Source organism: Tursiops truncatus, chromosome 17 (assembly GCF_011762595.2).
Source record: "Tursiops truncatus isolate mTurTru1 chromosome 17, mTurTru1.mat.Y, whole genome shotgun sequence".
Taxonomy (NCBI): domain Eukaryota; kingdom Metazoa; phylum Chordata; class Mammalia; order Artiodactyla; family Delphinidae; genus Tursiops; species Tursiops truncatus.
In genome coordinates this window covers 53,536,803-53,552,085 of record NC_047050.1, presented here as the reverse complement: position 1 = coordinate 53,552,085, position 15,283 = coordinate 53,536,803, and the positions used below count along the sequence as shown (strand labels likewise).

The 15,283-nt window shown below is 33.5% G+C and overlaps 1 protein-coding gene across 3 annotated transcripts in view; it reads left to right on the top strand.

Annotated features, from left to right (window-relative positions):
• The window catches only part of CSMD3 (CUB and Sushi multiple domains 3), a 1,081,491-nt gene that overhangs the window by 689,608 nt on the left and 376,600 nt on the right, over positions 1-15,283 (top strand). For all 3 annotated transcript variants that reach the window (XM_033843074.1, XM_019931944.2, XM_019931943.2), the window contains 3 exons: positions 3,947-4,063; positions 7,270-7,485; positions 9,165-9,353. In XM_033843074.1, the coding sequence (XP_033698965.1) occupies positions 3,947-4,063; positions 7,270-7,485; positions 9,165-9,353 (522 nt within the window). The remainder of the gene's footprint in view (positions 1-3,946; positions 4,064-7,269; positions 7,486-9,164; positions 9,354-15,283) is intronic.

Genomic DNA, 15,283 nt, shown 5'->3' with positions numbered 1-15,283 from the left:
TTAGGTCAGTTTGTTTTTTTGCTTCTTTGTTTGTTTATTTATTTATTTATTTAATTCATTTATTTTTGGCTGTGTTGGGTCTTCATTGCTGAATGCAGGCTTTCACTAGTTGCAGTGAGCAGCAGCTACTCTTCATTGAGGTGCACAGGCTTCTCACCATGGTGGCTTCTTTTGTTGCAGAGCATGGGCTCTAAGTGCAGGCACATAGGCTCAGTAGTTGTGGCTTGCGGGCTCTAAAGCACAGGCTCAGTAGTTGTGGCACACGGGCTTAGTTGCTCTGCGGCATGTGGGATCCTCCAGGACCCGTGTCACCTGCATTGGCAGGTGGATTCTTAACCACTGCACCACCAGGGAAGCCCGGTCAATTTGTTTTTATAACGAGGTTTAAAAGGTTTAAAAGAAATCACTTCTTCCCTGTATTTGGTACAATACCATTTGTAATACCGTTCTCGTGGTTGTAAGTGACAGAACCCCATCTCTAACTGATTTTAAAAAATGAAAGCAGAATTTGTTGTTCAAAGTTTCAAACTTAGAAAAGGTATGGGTGACATACTTCTCATTGCTAATTATAATCATGAATTCAAACATTTTCAAGGATATCTCTATTTCCATCTTGGCTTTTCTCTCTCTATTGGCATCATTCTCTTTAACTGCAGCCAGGCTTTTTCCATACGGGAAGTGGAGAATACACTCTCATGAAGATGGAAACATGTAACCTCGTATTTCCAGGATCAGAGGAGAATGAGAGTTCTTCCTTGTTGTTCTAATTAGAAAAATCCCAGGAAAGGTCTCTAATCAGTCCATAATTATACTCGTAACTGTAGAAAAGGAGAAGCACACTTTACGATTGGCTTTCTCCAGGTCCTGTGTCCATCCGTCCTTGTGGTTGGAGACAAATGATTGTGGTGTAAAGGTACTATGTTTGCCAGGTCCTGGTGAAGCCACATGATTGGCATGAGTAAATTCACCAAAGTAAAAAGGTGTGGCGGCAATGTTATCAGAAGAAGCAGGAGAATAAAAATAATGTCCAAGTATACCAGCATGCTTAAATATTATTAATAATAAAAGTGAGTGTATCTAGTTTTCCTGGGAGCAACATAGGCCCTCATCATCTCTTGTCAACGCAACTTCAATCAACCTTAAATTCAATATCCAACTACTTCAATCTAACCTCCTTTCTTCACACTAAGGGTATTTCATGCTCTATCCCATGTCAAAAAATGCTTAATGGCTCTCTGTTTCCTAGGAATGAAAGTCCAAATTATTAGTCATGGAATTCATGATTCTTAACCATGTGTCCTCCTCTTTTGTATCCCCATTTCATTCTGAGCATAACTGGACAAGGGCTAAATTATATTCATTTTTTGAATGTCTGAGCTTTGTATAAAGCCTCTAAAATTAACTGAACTCAAATACTTATAACTAGTAAACTGATTTGATTAGGGTTTTCCTTCAGTTTAAACATTTTCCCCGGAGGCAGCTAATCTAAACTTCCTGGGGTTAAAGGGAGGAGAAGTGAATAAACAGAATTGATTTTCCAGATCCAAGAGTATAACCTCCATTGGCCTAGATTGCCTGGATATTCAAGGTACAGCATGCCTCACTTTTATACACATCAGCTCTTATAGTTTCTTCATAGCCCATAGTTAATTGATTCACAAAGCACACTAGTCAGTGAGGGTTGGTGGTGATAATAATAATAATAGCTAACATTTAATGAGGGTTTACCATGTGCTGGTACTGCTGTAGGTGCTTTAGGTATATTAACTTGTTTTATCAAAATAACTCTATGAGGTAAGTGCCATTATGATCACCACTTAACAGATGAGAAAATTAAGGCAAACAGAGATTGAGTATGTTGCCCTGTGTCATCCCACTAGTTAATGGCAGAATCAGGATTGAAACTCAGGCAGCCTTGATCCAGATCCTGTGCACAAGTCTACTATTACACGGCCTCCTGCCCACATTCTCTGCAATAGTAAAGTACTAAGATTCTTTAAAATGAAGAGTACAATTGTAGATTTGTTATTCTTTCCTCAGGGATGCCACATGTTTAAGAATTTTGTATAAAAAATACATATAGCTGTTTAAATAGTTTATGGATATTCTGTACTCCTTGGAATATGTGACTGAAAAATAGGAAATTTTCACAAGGAAATTTTAAAAACTTAGCACCATCAAGATACAATGGAAATGGTATACCTAGCCCTTAACTTGATCACAAAAGCTCAATGAGGCTTTTTTTTTTAATTGTACAAAAATTGAAAGTTTCAGTAAGAATAATCACCAATAAAGGTCTGTGCAGGCTCTAAACAGGAGCCTAGGCTTCCAGACCATAAATATTATTGTAAATGTCTTAATAATAAATGAAATTGGAAGCATAGCCTTATCTTGGTCTCAAGAAGGTGGCCTATAAGACAACTTCAAGTGAGGTACTAGTCAAGACCTTCTTTTATTCCTTAGTGAAGTAAAAGAAGTAGCAAAGGGAAGAGTGTTCTGTTTTTCTTTTTTTTTTAATTAATTAATTTATTTATTTTTGGCTGTGTTGGGTCTTTGTTGCTGTGCGTGGGCTTTCTCTAGTTGCAGTGAGTGGAGGCTACTCTTCGTTGTGGTGCACAGGCTTCTGATAGGGTGGCTTCTTTTGTTGCAGAGCACAGGCTCTAGGCGCAGGGGTTTCAGTAGTTGTGTCTCACGGGCTCTAGAGCACAGGCTCAGTAGTTGTGGTGCACGGGCTTAGTTGCTCCACAGCATGTGGGATCTTCCCGGACCAGGGCTCAAACCCGTGTCCCCTGCATTGGCAGGTGGATTCTTAACCACTGCACCACCAGGGAAGCCCCAAGAATGATTTTTAATTGTGTGTATATTTATGTAAATCTAAGCCTGCTTAAATACTTCTAGGAACTGCAGACTTACTATTTCTAGTCAGGTCAGTGTAGAATAGCAGCCAGATTGCCTCAACTCTTCCTTCTCAGCGTTGCCACTTGGAAGAAATCATGGAAGACAATAAAGCCAAAACTCACTTTTCTGGTATCCCAGAGAAGTTGAGCAAGGATCAGAGTAGATAAGGCTGTATGTTGCATTCACAGTTCTTACTGCCCTTACCCATGTTGCCCATGTCCAAGAGAGTAGACATCTCCAAGTGGAATAGAATAAGGAGTCAACTTTTCTCTGCTTCCATGAGAATGTACATTCTTACCTGACTATATCTTTGTTTCCTTTAATTTTTAATACTGGTAAAATTATCTGGCATATCATAACCACTGATGGTAGAAGGCATTGTAAACTGTCATTTATTCTAGAGTAAATGAACATTGAATTAAATTTCAATTTCTTTGACCTCAGTTCATAAACATTTATTTAGTTTTATTATCTTGGAGTATTTACTTAAAAATCAATATCCTCTCAGAAACCCCTTTTTGTTCACGGTATTTCCCAGAGAAATGTACAAGTGCGGAAGCAGCCTTCAAAATTTCGGTTTACTTCACTGTTTTAAAAAGAATTCTATGAAGAATGACATATATCCCTTTAGGAATCTAAATAATTTTGTATAATTAACAATTTGTTTTCTTAAAGTTTAGTAAAAGAGGGACTGCTAAAGAATTAATTACTCATGTTTAATTTACAACCAATTTATGCAAATGTTGCTTATAATTAGAAATGTGTAAGATAAGTATGTACTTCAAATGCAAATGTGGAAATTTGAGCTAAATTCTCCTGGGGCCAGTATTAATTCTCAGATACTATTACATATCTTTTTCTTCTCTTTGCTGCTGCAAAGGACGAAATGATTTCTTAGTATTGGAAGAGGTCTTTACACATTGCTGTTATTACCAGGAAGTAACTTAAGCAAAAATAATCAGACTCATTCTATTTTAAGAGAGATTTGTTCAGCCTCTGCCTCTCTAACTATACCTGATCAGATGACTACATTTCTTTGTATTTTCAGCATTATGTGGAGGAGATGTTAGAGGGCCTAGTGGAACAATCTTATCACCTGGTTACCCGGAATTTTATCCAAATTCTCTGAATTGTACGTGGACTGTTGATGTAACCCATGGAAAAGGTAATTTGCCTCATACAATGATAATGGGCTATCTTCTGAATTTTCATTGCATCTATTTTTATTTCATTGTCCTTTACAATGTCATTTTGCATGAGCAAAACCAGATCAGTATTAAAATATGCTAGCACAAAATTCAATTTGAGTAACTGCAGCAGAGGATTATATTTACTTTTCTATAGTATTATACTCATGTTTTTGTCAGAATGGTAATATGAGATATTTATTTTCTTTTGATATATTAAACTAATGTTATTTGGAATTTTCATATCAACAGAATCTCAAACAGGATGGCTTTTGTCTCTGGCACAGTGGGTTGATTTCAAAAGTTCAAAGGGGAATAGGAAGATACTCTGAAGTGCTGAACCAATTGTAAAGCAAACAGTACATGTTTATATACACTCGTTTTTAAAATGTTTATGATTATTTATTATAGCTATATTTCCTGTGTAAATTTATAACCATTCTAGAAATATCTGTCTCAAATTTTCTGTCAGAACTGAAGTTATATCTCACATAATTGAATGAGAGTATAAAATTGCACTATGCATATGGTAGATGTTAATAAATGTCCTTTGAACAAATAAATGAAATTCCTTGTAGTACTAAGTATGGTTTATTCATGCAATACAACCAAAATAGTATATTAGCAATATAAGTGGTTAAGGCAAAAACTTGACACTGGGAAAATGGGCATTCTAATATATCAAAACGAAAATGGATGAAAATTATTTACCTGAAAAAATCTACATGCTAATCTTTTTAAAAAGAGTTAATTTATTCATGATAAAAACTGCTTTGGAGAAGTAGTTTTTGTTTTAGCTCTATTCTTATATTATTCTTATTGGTTTTTACTATTACATTGTACTTATTAACTTTACTATAGAAGATCTAAAATAACCCCACCCACAAAATCCTAGCAATGAGAAGATGATATTACAATTTTAAAAATTAAAGCTTTATTTAATAATTTGAATTCATTGTGTTTTTTACACAATGTGTTTTTACACTCCTGTTCAACTATGTGAGATATATCTGCAGTTCTCATAGAATATTTGAGATACAAATGAAGTTTGCCTTTATTAAAATTATACATCCTTTTATTGACAGTGAGGATTATATAAGGATTGTTATTTTAATGAAATTAAATATAATTGAGAAAAAAATGCTGTTAAAATGAGTATTGTGGTATTGTACAGCAGGAATGAGGTAGAAGACTTTGTAAACTGTCATTTTTGTTGCTCTCCATAATGGAAGACTCTTTGCTGGACGTTAACCAAAGCATCCAGTGTTATTATTATTTCAGTGTGTAGTGGATTAATGGAGTTCAAAATAAGCTTCCTTGTATTATACAAGAAAATGGAGGGCTACGTACTACTTGCTATGTAAATAGAGGTTTAATTAACACTTAAGGTTTTGCATCTTCACAGATTGCAAGTGTTAATTAAATCTGTATTTACATGGCAAGAAATGCAGATTATATGCTTTTCTTTTACGAGCCAACAGAATTGTTTGGAAGTACAACTATTCCAAAGTGTAGCCAAAGTTATGTGAAGGATAATCTCTTAAAGTTTGGAGAAATTGTCAAGGTAATATAATTTAACTTCTCATCCAGCACATGCAGATGCGCACATGCACGCGCACACATGTGTCAATATGTCACCCCCTTAAGGTCATAGTTAGTGTCATAACTAACTAAAACCTAGATATTCATGATATTTTGACTTCAAGCCCAAGTTTTTTCTTATATTTCTGTAACAAAAATTGCCTTAATAAGGCTTCTTGAATTATCACTTTTATGAGAAGGTACTATGATGTTGAAACCACTGATTTTTTCTCACTATTCTTCAACACCCATTGCCCTATTAAGATTGTATGTCTTTGCCTGTCCACTTCTTCTTCCTGAAATGTCTATCCCAGGATTGTTATTCCACAAACATCTGTTCACTTTTGAAGGCCATTGCCTTCAGAAGCCTCTGCTGATACCTTTGACAAACTACCTCTATTTCTATGCTCCTATATTGACTCACATTAATCATTTTTATAGCACTTAGCATAATGTTTGAACTTTTATTTTATGTATCTTTTTCCCTCAGATAGACCATGAGTTATTTACAATCTTCTAATTTTTTTTTTATATTCCATAATGCCTATAATATAGTAGGTTCTTAGTATCATATTCTTATTTGGATTAATTGACCTTCAGCAGAAGGTCTTATATTGTTTTGCTGCAGTGAAAACAGATTTTATTGCTTAAACTGTAATCTGATAAACAAAGGCTTACTTTTATAAAGTCGCTGACTAGGACAGAGTGACATGAAACCAATTTACTTTCATGTTGAAGGATTAAACAATAACGATAGCTAACGATTGCTGAGTACTTCCTCTGTGAAAGCACTGTGCCAAGTCATCCCCTATATTGTCTCATTTAAACTTCAAGACAACCCTATTAGGACCCCATTTTTCAAATGGAGAAAGTGTGTCTCAGAAAGACTATGTATGTAATACTTGACAATGGGCTTATTAGCATCACTATCTAACAGAATTTTTAATTTTCCCAAGTATTAATTCAGTGCATATCAGAACAACCGCATTTTTCTAAGAAAAACATGCATAATGAATTTTTTCTTCTTTTTTTTCCATCTGTTCTTGTATTACCTGCCTAGTTTTTCTTAGTTTTAGTCTCTGATTGAAATCAAATTGACTTAATGTGAATTTCCATTCATTATTCTGTAAACTTAGATATCAGTTAATCTAGATGGCAGAGCATCTTCTCCTTGCCACATTGACACCTCATTCTCATTTACATCTGTCTAGTGTCAATTACCACATTTACACTGAAGAACATTTGAAAGACTGACTTAATTTCTGGACCCCTCCTAAAAAAGGCTCATTGTGGAGAGAGAGAGAAAAAAAGAAGAGTTACATTTTTAAAATTTTTATTTATTTATTTTTTTGCGGTACGCGGGCCTCTCACTGTTGTGGCCTCTCCCGTTGCGGAGCACAGGCTCCGGACGCGCAGGCTCAGCGGCCATGGCTCACGGGCCCAGCCGCTTCGCGGCATGTGGGATCTTCCCGGACCGGGGCACAAACCCGCGTCCCCTGCATCGGCAGGTGAACTCTCAACCACTGCGCCACCAGGGAAGCCCCAGCTCTATGTGTTTTACTGATATAGTTTATAAGTCTAATTTTCATCTTTCCCTTAATAGGTGTGCAGTTCAATTTTCACACCTTTCATTTGGAAGACCATCATGACTACTTACTCATCACAGAGAATGGTAGTTTTACCCAACCACTGGCACGCCTGACTGGTTCAGAACTTCCTTCAACAATCAATGCTGGTCTCTATGGAAATTTCAGGGCTCAGTTGCGCTTCATTTCAGATTTTTCAATATCATATGAAGGATTCAATATTACATTCTCTGGTAAGAAAACAAGTTTAAAAATCAGATTTTTAAAAGTATGAGCATAACTTTTGTTATGTATGACAAAACAGAGAGAGAAAAAAAGAGAAAAGAAATAAAGAAGAAAACAAAGAAATTATCTGCCAACAAATTTTAATGAAACGTTGAAATGCCTTGAAGATTGTCTATAGTAATATATTAAAGGGAACCTTTAAACAATAGCAAAAAATAAATCAATTCATTAAAAAATTTAATAGAAATACAATAAATACATTTCTTTAACTTGCATCCTGCAGAATTCTAACAGAGAAGAACTTGCTAAAATGCCAGTTGAACTTAAAATGGAAATTCATACATATATTTAAAGTTTCAATTAGGCCATAAATGAAATGTTAGTTAAACCAGTGATATTCTAGTTTTGTGTTTCAGAAAAAGGCATAGTTTATAGGCCAAGATTAAGACAAACTTAATTTATTCATTTGCAACTAGATGATACAGAAACAAGTTAATATGGTTATTCTTTTATTCTAGAATAACCTCATCTGTAGGCAACATTATAACTTGAATTACAGGAAAAAAATTATAAGACCAAAGTGAATAAAAATGTATTCTTATTAGTTCTACTTTCTAGTTAAATGGAGTAGTGAAAGAGAATACAGAAGCAAATTAATAAGTAAATCTTATGCCAACCTACTAACATTAAATTTATAATATTACAATTATACAAAATTTTATAAATAATATATAATTTATATAAATAAAATCATAAAAATACTAACCTCATCCTTCAACAGTTATTCTAGTATTTACATGAAAATACTTGTCTTCTAAAATAATTAAGGTATTTCATAGTGAATAGCAAATGAGCATAATCAATTTTAACCTAGAATGTTAAAAGTATATCCAAATAAGTTTTTTAAACAATAAAATAATAGCTCATCAACGTGAAACAATCCCTCTTGTTCTCCACTGCAATTACATACTAAGCATGTGCTCTGGAAATATTTTTAGATAAGCTACTTCTTCTTAGGACTGTATATAAATTATAATATTGTTGTTTAATTAACTCTGCTCTCTCATACCCTGAAGAGTGTTTAACTGTTCATTTTCATGGTGCTCATTCATTGCTTGAGGAAGTTTTCTTGTATAAATCTATAATATACAATTTTCAATTTATGAGCACTTCAGTCTTACATAAACCCTTGCATCTGAAGTGACATGTTTTTCAGAATATGGATGAATTGAATTTCTTGTATACTAGAGGCACAAGAGCCTTTGTCATTTAGATTATAACCATTAAGTAAAAGTCATTTCAAAATGCAAATCATTTCATTCTAAATGGCATTTTGCATTTGAAAATATGAATCTATTATGCCATTATTATAAGTCAAAAATCTATGAAATGGAAATTTTCTAATGCAGAAGAAAAAATACAAGATAAATAGCTACATTTTCAATGTATCACTCAGAAGGTGACATTTTCTCACCTGTATTGAATTTCACACATAAGAGTATTCATTAAATTAGTAGACCTTTCACAAAAGAAGAAAATTATGTGTGCCATCAGCATATACCCATAATTTTACATACAGTAACTTTTAAAATGTATGGCTGGCCCTAAAAGCATCCATTTTGCAAATAGGAATATACCCTTAAAGGTTACTACTAACATTTTCTTTGTTCTCTTCATCCAATTACAGAGTATAATCTGGAACCTTGTGAAGATCCTGGAATTCCTCAATATGGTAACCGAATTGGCTTCAGCTTTGGGGTTGGTGACACTCTGGCCTTCTCATGCTCATCAGGTTATCGTCTGGAAGGGACGCCAGAGATCATCTGTCTTGGTGGCGGCCGACGAGTGTGGAGTGCACCTCTGCCAAGGTGTGTGGGTACGTGGTCAGCTGCTTTCATTTGCTTGTATGTGTAGTCACTGTCCATGGAGTTGCATGGTTATACACCCTTCGTTTTTTAATAATCTGTTGAATTTCTTCATTTCTTTCATATTAGTTATTTCAGTGTTTTTTCCACTTGGCAATCTGGTATACCTCAGTTACCTTCTCAACTGTTCTATTCAACCAACCATGCTTCTAAATTTGTTTTCAGATGATGAGAATAAGGAATGAATAGATAGACAGATAGATAAATAGGTAGATGACAGAATCATATTTTGAGAGCTTACAGAAAATTGCATTCTTGTATTCTGTTAATAGATGATTTTCCATGACTTCTAACTGAAGTTTTGACAATATTTTATAACTTAGAATTAACATGTAGGAAACATGATTACAAGGGAAAATAATAGATAATTTAAGGACCATCAAGGCAAGTATTGACTCAGTATGTGTCATCTATAGAATTAATCTGTTATGATAGATGAATTAAGATGGGAATTCATTTCACATGAGATAAAGAATTGCAATAATTAAAATATTGAAAGTTTGGAGCACCACCTCAACCTTTGGAAATGAATATTTTGACTGATAAATTAAAAAAAAAAAATCTGTAGAGAAAATGGAGGACTTTTCACTAGGACTTAAAGTCATTTTTATTTATATTAGGAAATAGAGAGGCAAGAATTTCTTTAGGTCATCACCCATTCAGTGGTTATCAGTACTCATTTTTACAATAGAACAAGATGCAAAAGATCATTTTATTATTTCATAAAGCTCTTAAAACTCTCAAAACCATTTAATTTGAATTTAATTGTAAATTTAATGGTGCGTCACAAATCTTTGTAAGTTATAATATGCTACAAAATCAGGCACATTGGTAAAGATTTGATCTGTGGTTTAAGAATTTGTCCTTTTTTTCTTTTTTTAATGGAGGCAATATACCCCACAGATGAAAATGCAAATGGAGAAGAGGATACTCTCTATGACTTATTCAATATATTGTCCACTGTTTAGAATGTGGTGGGAATACCTGTGGATCCCCAAATCTAGTAAAAAAAATTTGATCTTTCAAGTTAATAAGTTTTATAGTGATGAGATTGTTTTCACAGCCCCTAAGGGTTATATAACAGACAAGCTGATATTCAACAGGTGAAATTTCTTTTTAAAAATCATAGGCTTTTATAGAAATGACACAAGCAGCCACAGAGGCTGGGAGGTGATAAGTAGTCATACTCTCAGAGCATCTTTTCCAGGAAGACATATATAGTCCTTCTGTTTTGTTTTTATGTTTGGGGTTTTGGGGTTTTTTGGTTTTTTCTGCTGTTGCCAGATATGGAATTCCCCTCCTTATCTGAATTGCTCCCATTTCCATTTTTCTTTGGTGTGAATATTAATGAGAATCTTGGGAATAGTCCAAATGAGGGCTACAGAGTGCCTAGGTTTATATCCTGGTCATTTGATATTGGGTTAATTCACTTTTCTAAACTTCACTTTTCTCATCAGCAAAATGGTTACAACATTTTGCTAATGTTAGTTATGAGGGTTAAAGAGATTAGCCATGCCAGTCAGACACCTAATACAATCCCTGGAATATAGGAGGGGTTCAGAACTTAGATGCTGTTATAACTCTTATTATATTGAGAATAATCTGCTGCCTATCCAACCCGCCGATCTAGTTTATAAAACCAATTATAGTACGGAATGAATTCCATGTTATAAAACACCAACCTTTATGAGGGTGTACCTGGCTCTTTTATATATGTATTTACCTCATTTAATTCTTACTATAATTCCATTATTGTTATTCCCCCCATTTTTCATCAGAAGAACCTAAGTCTTAGAGATTTTAAACAACTTGCCCAAGATCGTCAAGGTTATATGTGGCAGAACCGTGATTTGTATACAGTCTTTCTCATTCTGAAACCCAAATTCTTTTCATTAGGATGGTTTAACCTCAAAAAGACTGAGGGAAAGGTAAATCTGAAAGAATTCTAAGTCACAAAGAGTTGATTAATATTTTCTTTCAAAGTACCAGAAACATACCAGGATGTTACACAGGCTGAGAAGAAAGTGTTTGTATCTACATTTTTAAGGTTTACTCCACTTTTACAATAAATTTTAATAAGTAGATTTATGAAAATCTGACTTTACAAAACAAGTAACTTCAAGTTCGTTTTGTTATATTAAAATATTTCTTTGAGAGTAGGTTTATTCGTGCTTAAATCTTTAGTGAGAAGTATAACATAAAATCACCCTATGGACAAATTTAGAAAACAAAGTTATTGCCATGGGAATTTTCCCCTCATTTTAAAATTAACTGTGCTTGCTTTTAAGCTTGTTAAAGTATACAATTAAGTTTACTGTCCTTAATAAAGTCCACTGTAGGTATACATTTAAGTTACAAGATAGGGTGAGAAATATTTTCAAATAGTATGATTTTTTAAAAATTTTATTTCTCCAATTTTCTTTAAATTTTTCTTCACTCTTTTGCCTATTCGTTAAAACAAATATGTTCCTTTTTGCATTTCTGGTTCCGTATATGCGTATGTATATATTTCTTATTTTGTTATCTTTTCAAAGTTCACAATCTTCAGTCACATAAAATGTGCATTATTTGTAACTATTCATATGAACAGATGCAGTTTTAGCAATGCTAGTTTATTTGGACATATTTTATCTCTTCTTAGATTCTTTGTGCTTTTCACTTCATATATCTCTAAAGCCAATTCTCTAGTGCATACTTGTTTAAAAACATCATTTAGTACTCAGCATCGCCAGGCTCATAGAAAGCTTATGTTACAGACAGTGGCCAAATTATGAGTAGGTTGTATTCCAAAAGTTTGTTTCTGCTTCAGTTATTTGGAAGCTAGGTGGTTTTTCCTTGGTACAAGGTTGCAAACAGTGCATTCCCAGAACAAATCATAGATGAGACTTAAAATTTTGTGTCATGTGTAAAACTAATACTAACATTTACTAAAATGACTTACGTATACCTAGGTTATGTAAGAATGTGCCTGACTCTGGACATAAGGCAACTGATAAAGCAATTTTTGGAAACTTACTTTTTGTTTATTTTTTACTATATATTTAATTTTGATCCTATATTTAGTGTATAAATTGGTTAGTGTCTTCCAATCTCTGTTGGTAGAATTTGGTGAAAGTTACCTTAATTCTAGATGTTAGATGAATAATAAATAATGTTTCATTATTTATAATGTTTTCCTGAGAAACCTCTGCATTTATGTTTTAAGGTAATATTTTAACAAAATGAGACAATATAATAACACCATAATATTGTCTTTACAATCTATAAAAGATTATATTATGTACCATTCCAAAAATTCACCTATGCTTTGAAAGTAGGTTTAGAATAATGATTTTATCAGTGAAGATACAATGTCTATAAAAAACTCAAGGTTTCACACAAACTCAGGGGCATAGCCATGCCTAGCACAATTTCTGAGGCCCAGACTTGCGCTCCATTAACAAAAGCACACCGCTGTCTTTGACTGGCAGCTTCAATAAAGTTGAGAGGGAATCTGGTCTTAATTACAGTTGATACGTAGCTTCAGAAAACTCCTTAGGCTGTCCTCTATTTCAATCAGAGGAAATTTCTTCTATTGTGACCCATTTATCGGGGGTTACTTAAGTGCAGGGAAATTTTTAATTTTAAATTATTTTGTTGAAGTATAGTTGACATACAATATTATATTAGTATGAGGTGTACAACAAAGTGATTTAACATTTATATGCATTACAGATTGATCACCACGATAAGTCTAGTAGCCATCTGTCACCGTACACATTTATTGCAATATTCCTTATGCTGTACATTGCATCCCTGTGCCTTATTTGCTTTATAACTGGAAGTCTGTACCTCTTAAACCCCTTTACATATTTTTCCCACCCACCCCTCCCCCTGGCAGCTGCCAGTTTGTTCTTTGTATCTGTGATTCTATTTCTGTTTTGGTTTGTTTGTTTGTTTTATTTTTTAGATTCCACGTATAAGTGAAATCATATGGTGGTTGTTTTTTTCTCTCTGACTTATTTCACCTAGCATAATACCCTTTAGGTCCATCCACGTTGTCATAAGTGCAGGGAAATTTGTAGAGGCAGGAGAAGAATCTTGATACCAGTAGAGATTGTAACACCCACTCAGTAACAGAGATTCTTCTCTCTAAGAAGTGGCCTCCATTGCAGGCAGATAGTTCATATTTACTTTTCAGCCTTTCCTAAGCTATGTGATCTTTGGAAAGTTGTTCAGATCTCTCTCCTGTCAAGTTTTCTGAAATGTAAAATGTGGATAATTACATCCATAGTGCAAGACAGCTTATAGCTCTAAGCAATAAAAGATATGTAAATCACCTAATGTACCACTCAACAAGTGACACTTGCTCAACAAACCTTAGTCCCTTTTCCTTATGCCTGCAACTCTCTTTACCACCATTCGTTCTCCTAAGGGCCATGGTGACTGAGTGGTGAACAGTGATTTTCACCAACCAGCAAGAGAGGAAAGGGAAGAAGAAAAGGAGGAGATGAAAAATTTTAGTGTGCCATCAGCAGCTGAGTACTTCATACACGTAATCTCATTTACTACTTAGTGATCAAGAGGAAAGTTTTACCTTTAAAAAATACATATATATAATTATGTTTTACATTTTGAAAAAGATAAAAATAATAGGTAAAATGATATTTCAGTGGATATATTTTATATTTAAATGATTATCCTGTAGCTCCACATTGCTGTGGATATGGATATCTGGTCACATTTTTAAGTTGCAATCAAATATCCAAAAAAAAAGTATAAAAAAGTTGATTACTTTGAAAATGAGAAACACTGACTTGTTTTTGGTCAAAAAATAAGTACCTAATTTCCCTTTCTAAAGTTCACATTACAAAAAACACAGGCATTCCCATTGTCATCTTTCTAAATAAAAAAACAAAACCCAAAAAACTTGCATGTCTTCATTAAGCTTCCAAACATACCAGGAACCATGCCAGGTCATGTTGCAAATAAACTAGGAGCTAATGAAAACATTTTGTTTTGGAAAGTAAATTAGCAAGTTAAATATTAGTAATGATTTGTCTTTAGGCAAGAGTCCACACATTTTAAGAAGTCCATACATTTTGAAGTCATTTTAAAGACATTAATTCATTCATCCTTATAGTCTATTTAACACATCTACTTCTATTTCTAATTTTGTGTCATCAATTTTTTATCTGACCTTGGACAAGTAACAACATCTTCCCTTAATCATGAGTGAAATGAGAAAAATGATAACTCTACATTACACATCTACATATTTTTCTCACTTTTCTAACTTTCTAGATGACATATACTGATGGTTACTTATTGTTTAGTTTTAAAATGAAGGTCAAAAATAAGGGAAACAGGTGAAACGTATACGGGGACTCTGTACTATCATTATAACCTCTTTGTAAATCTAAAACTATTCTAAAATGAAAATTTTATTAAAAATTCAAAACAGGAAAGGATAAAGTGCACTTGAAGAGACAGTTCATCTTTAAACAAAAAATCTGTTTATTTCATCTCAACCTCTGAACTCCCTATACTAAAATTACATATCTCAGATACCCACACAGGTATGTCAAATATGACTGATTTATCAAATTGTATCACCATTGTAGATACACAGTGCTGTAGAAAGCAAATTATGATTAAGAGATTTCACTAGCTCTCAGACACTACCATTCATTAGTTGGGTGACTTTAAGCAAACATCTTAATTTTCTGTGCTTTTCTTTCCTGGAAAGGATAATGCCAATATGAGTTCTACTCAACCCAAATATTTCTTGTAAATATAACAAAAAATAATAGAAAGTTTCCTTTAATAAATTACATACAGAAATGTATATTTATATTTTTCTTATATAATTATGAGTGCACTTTCTTGATTTGACAATATA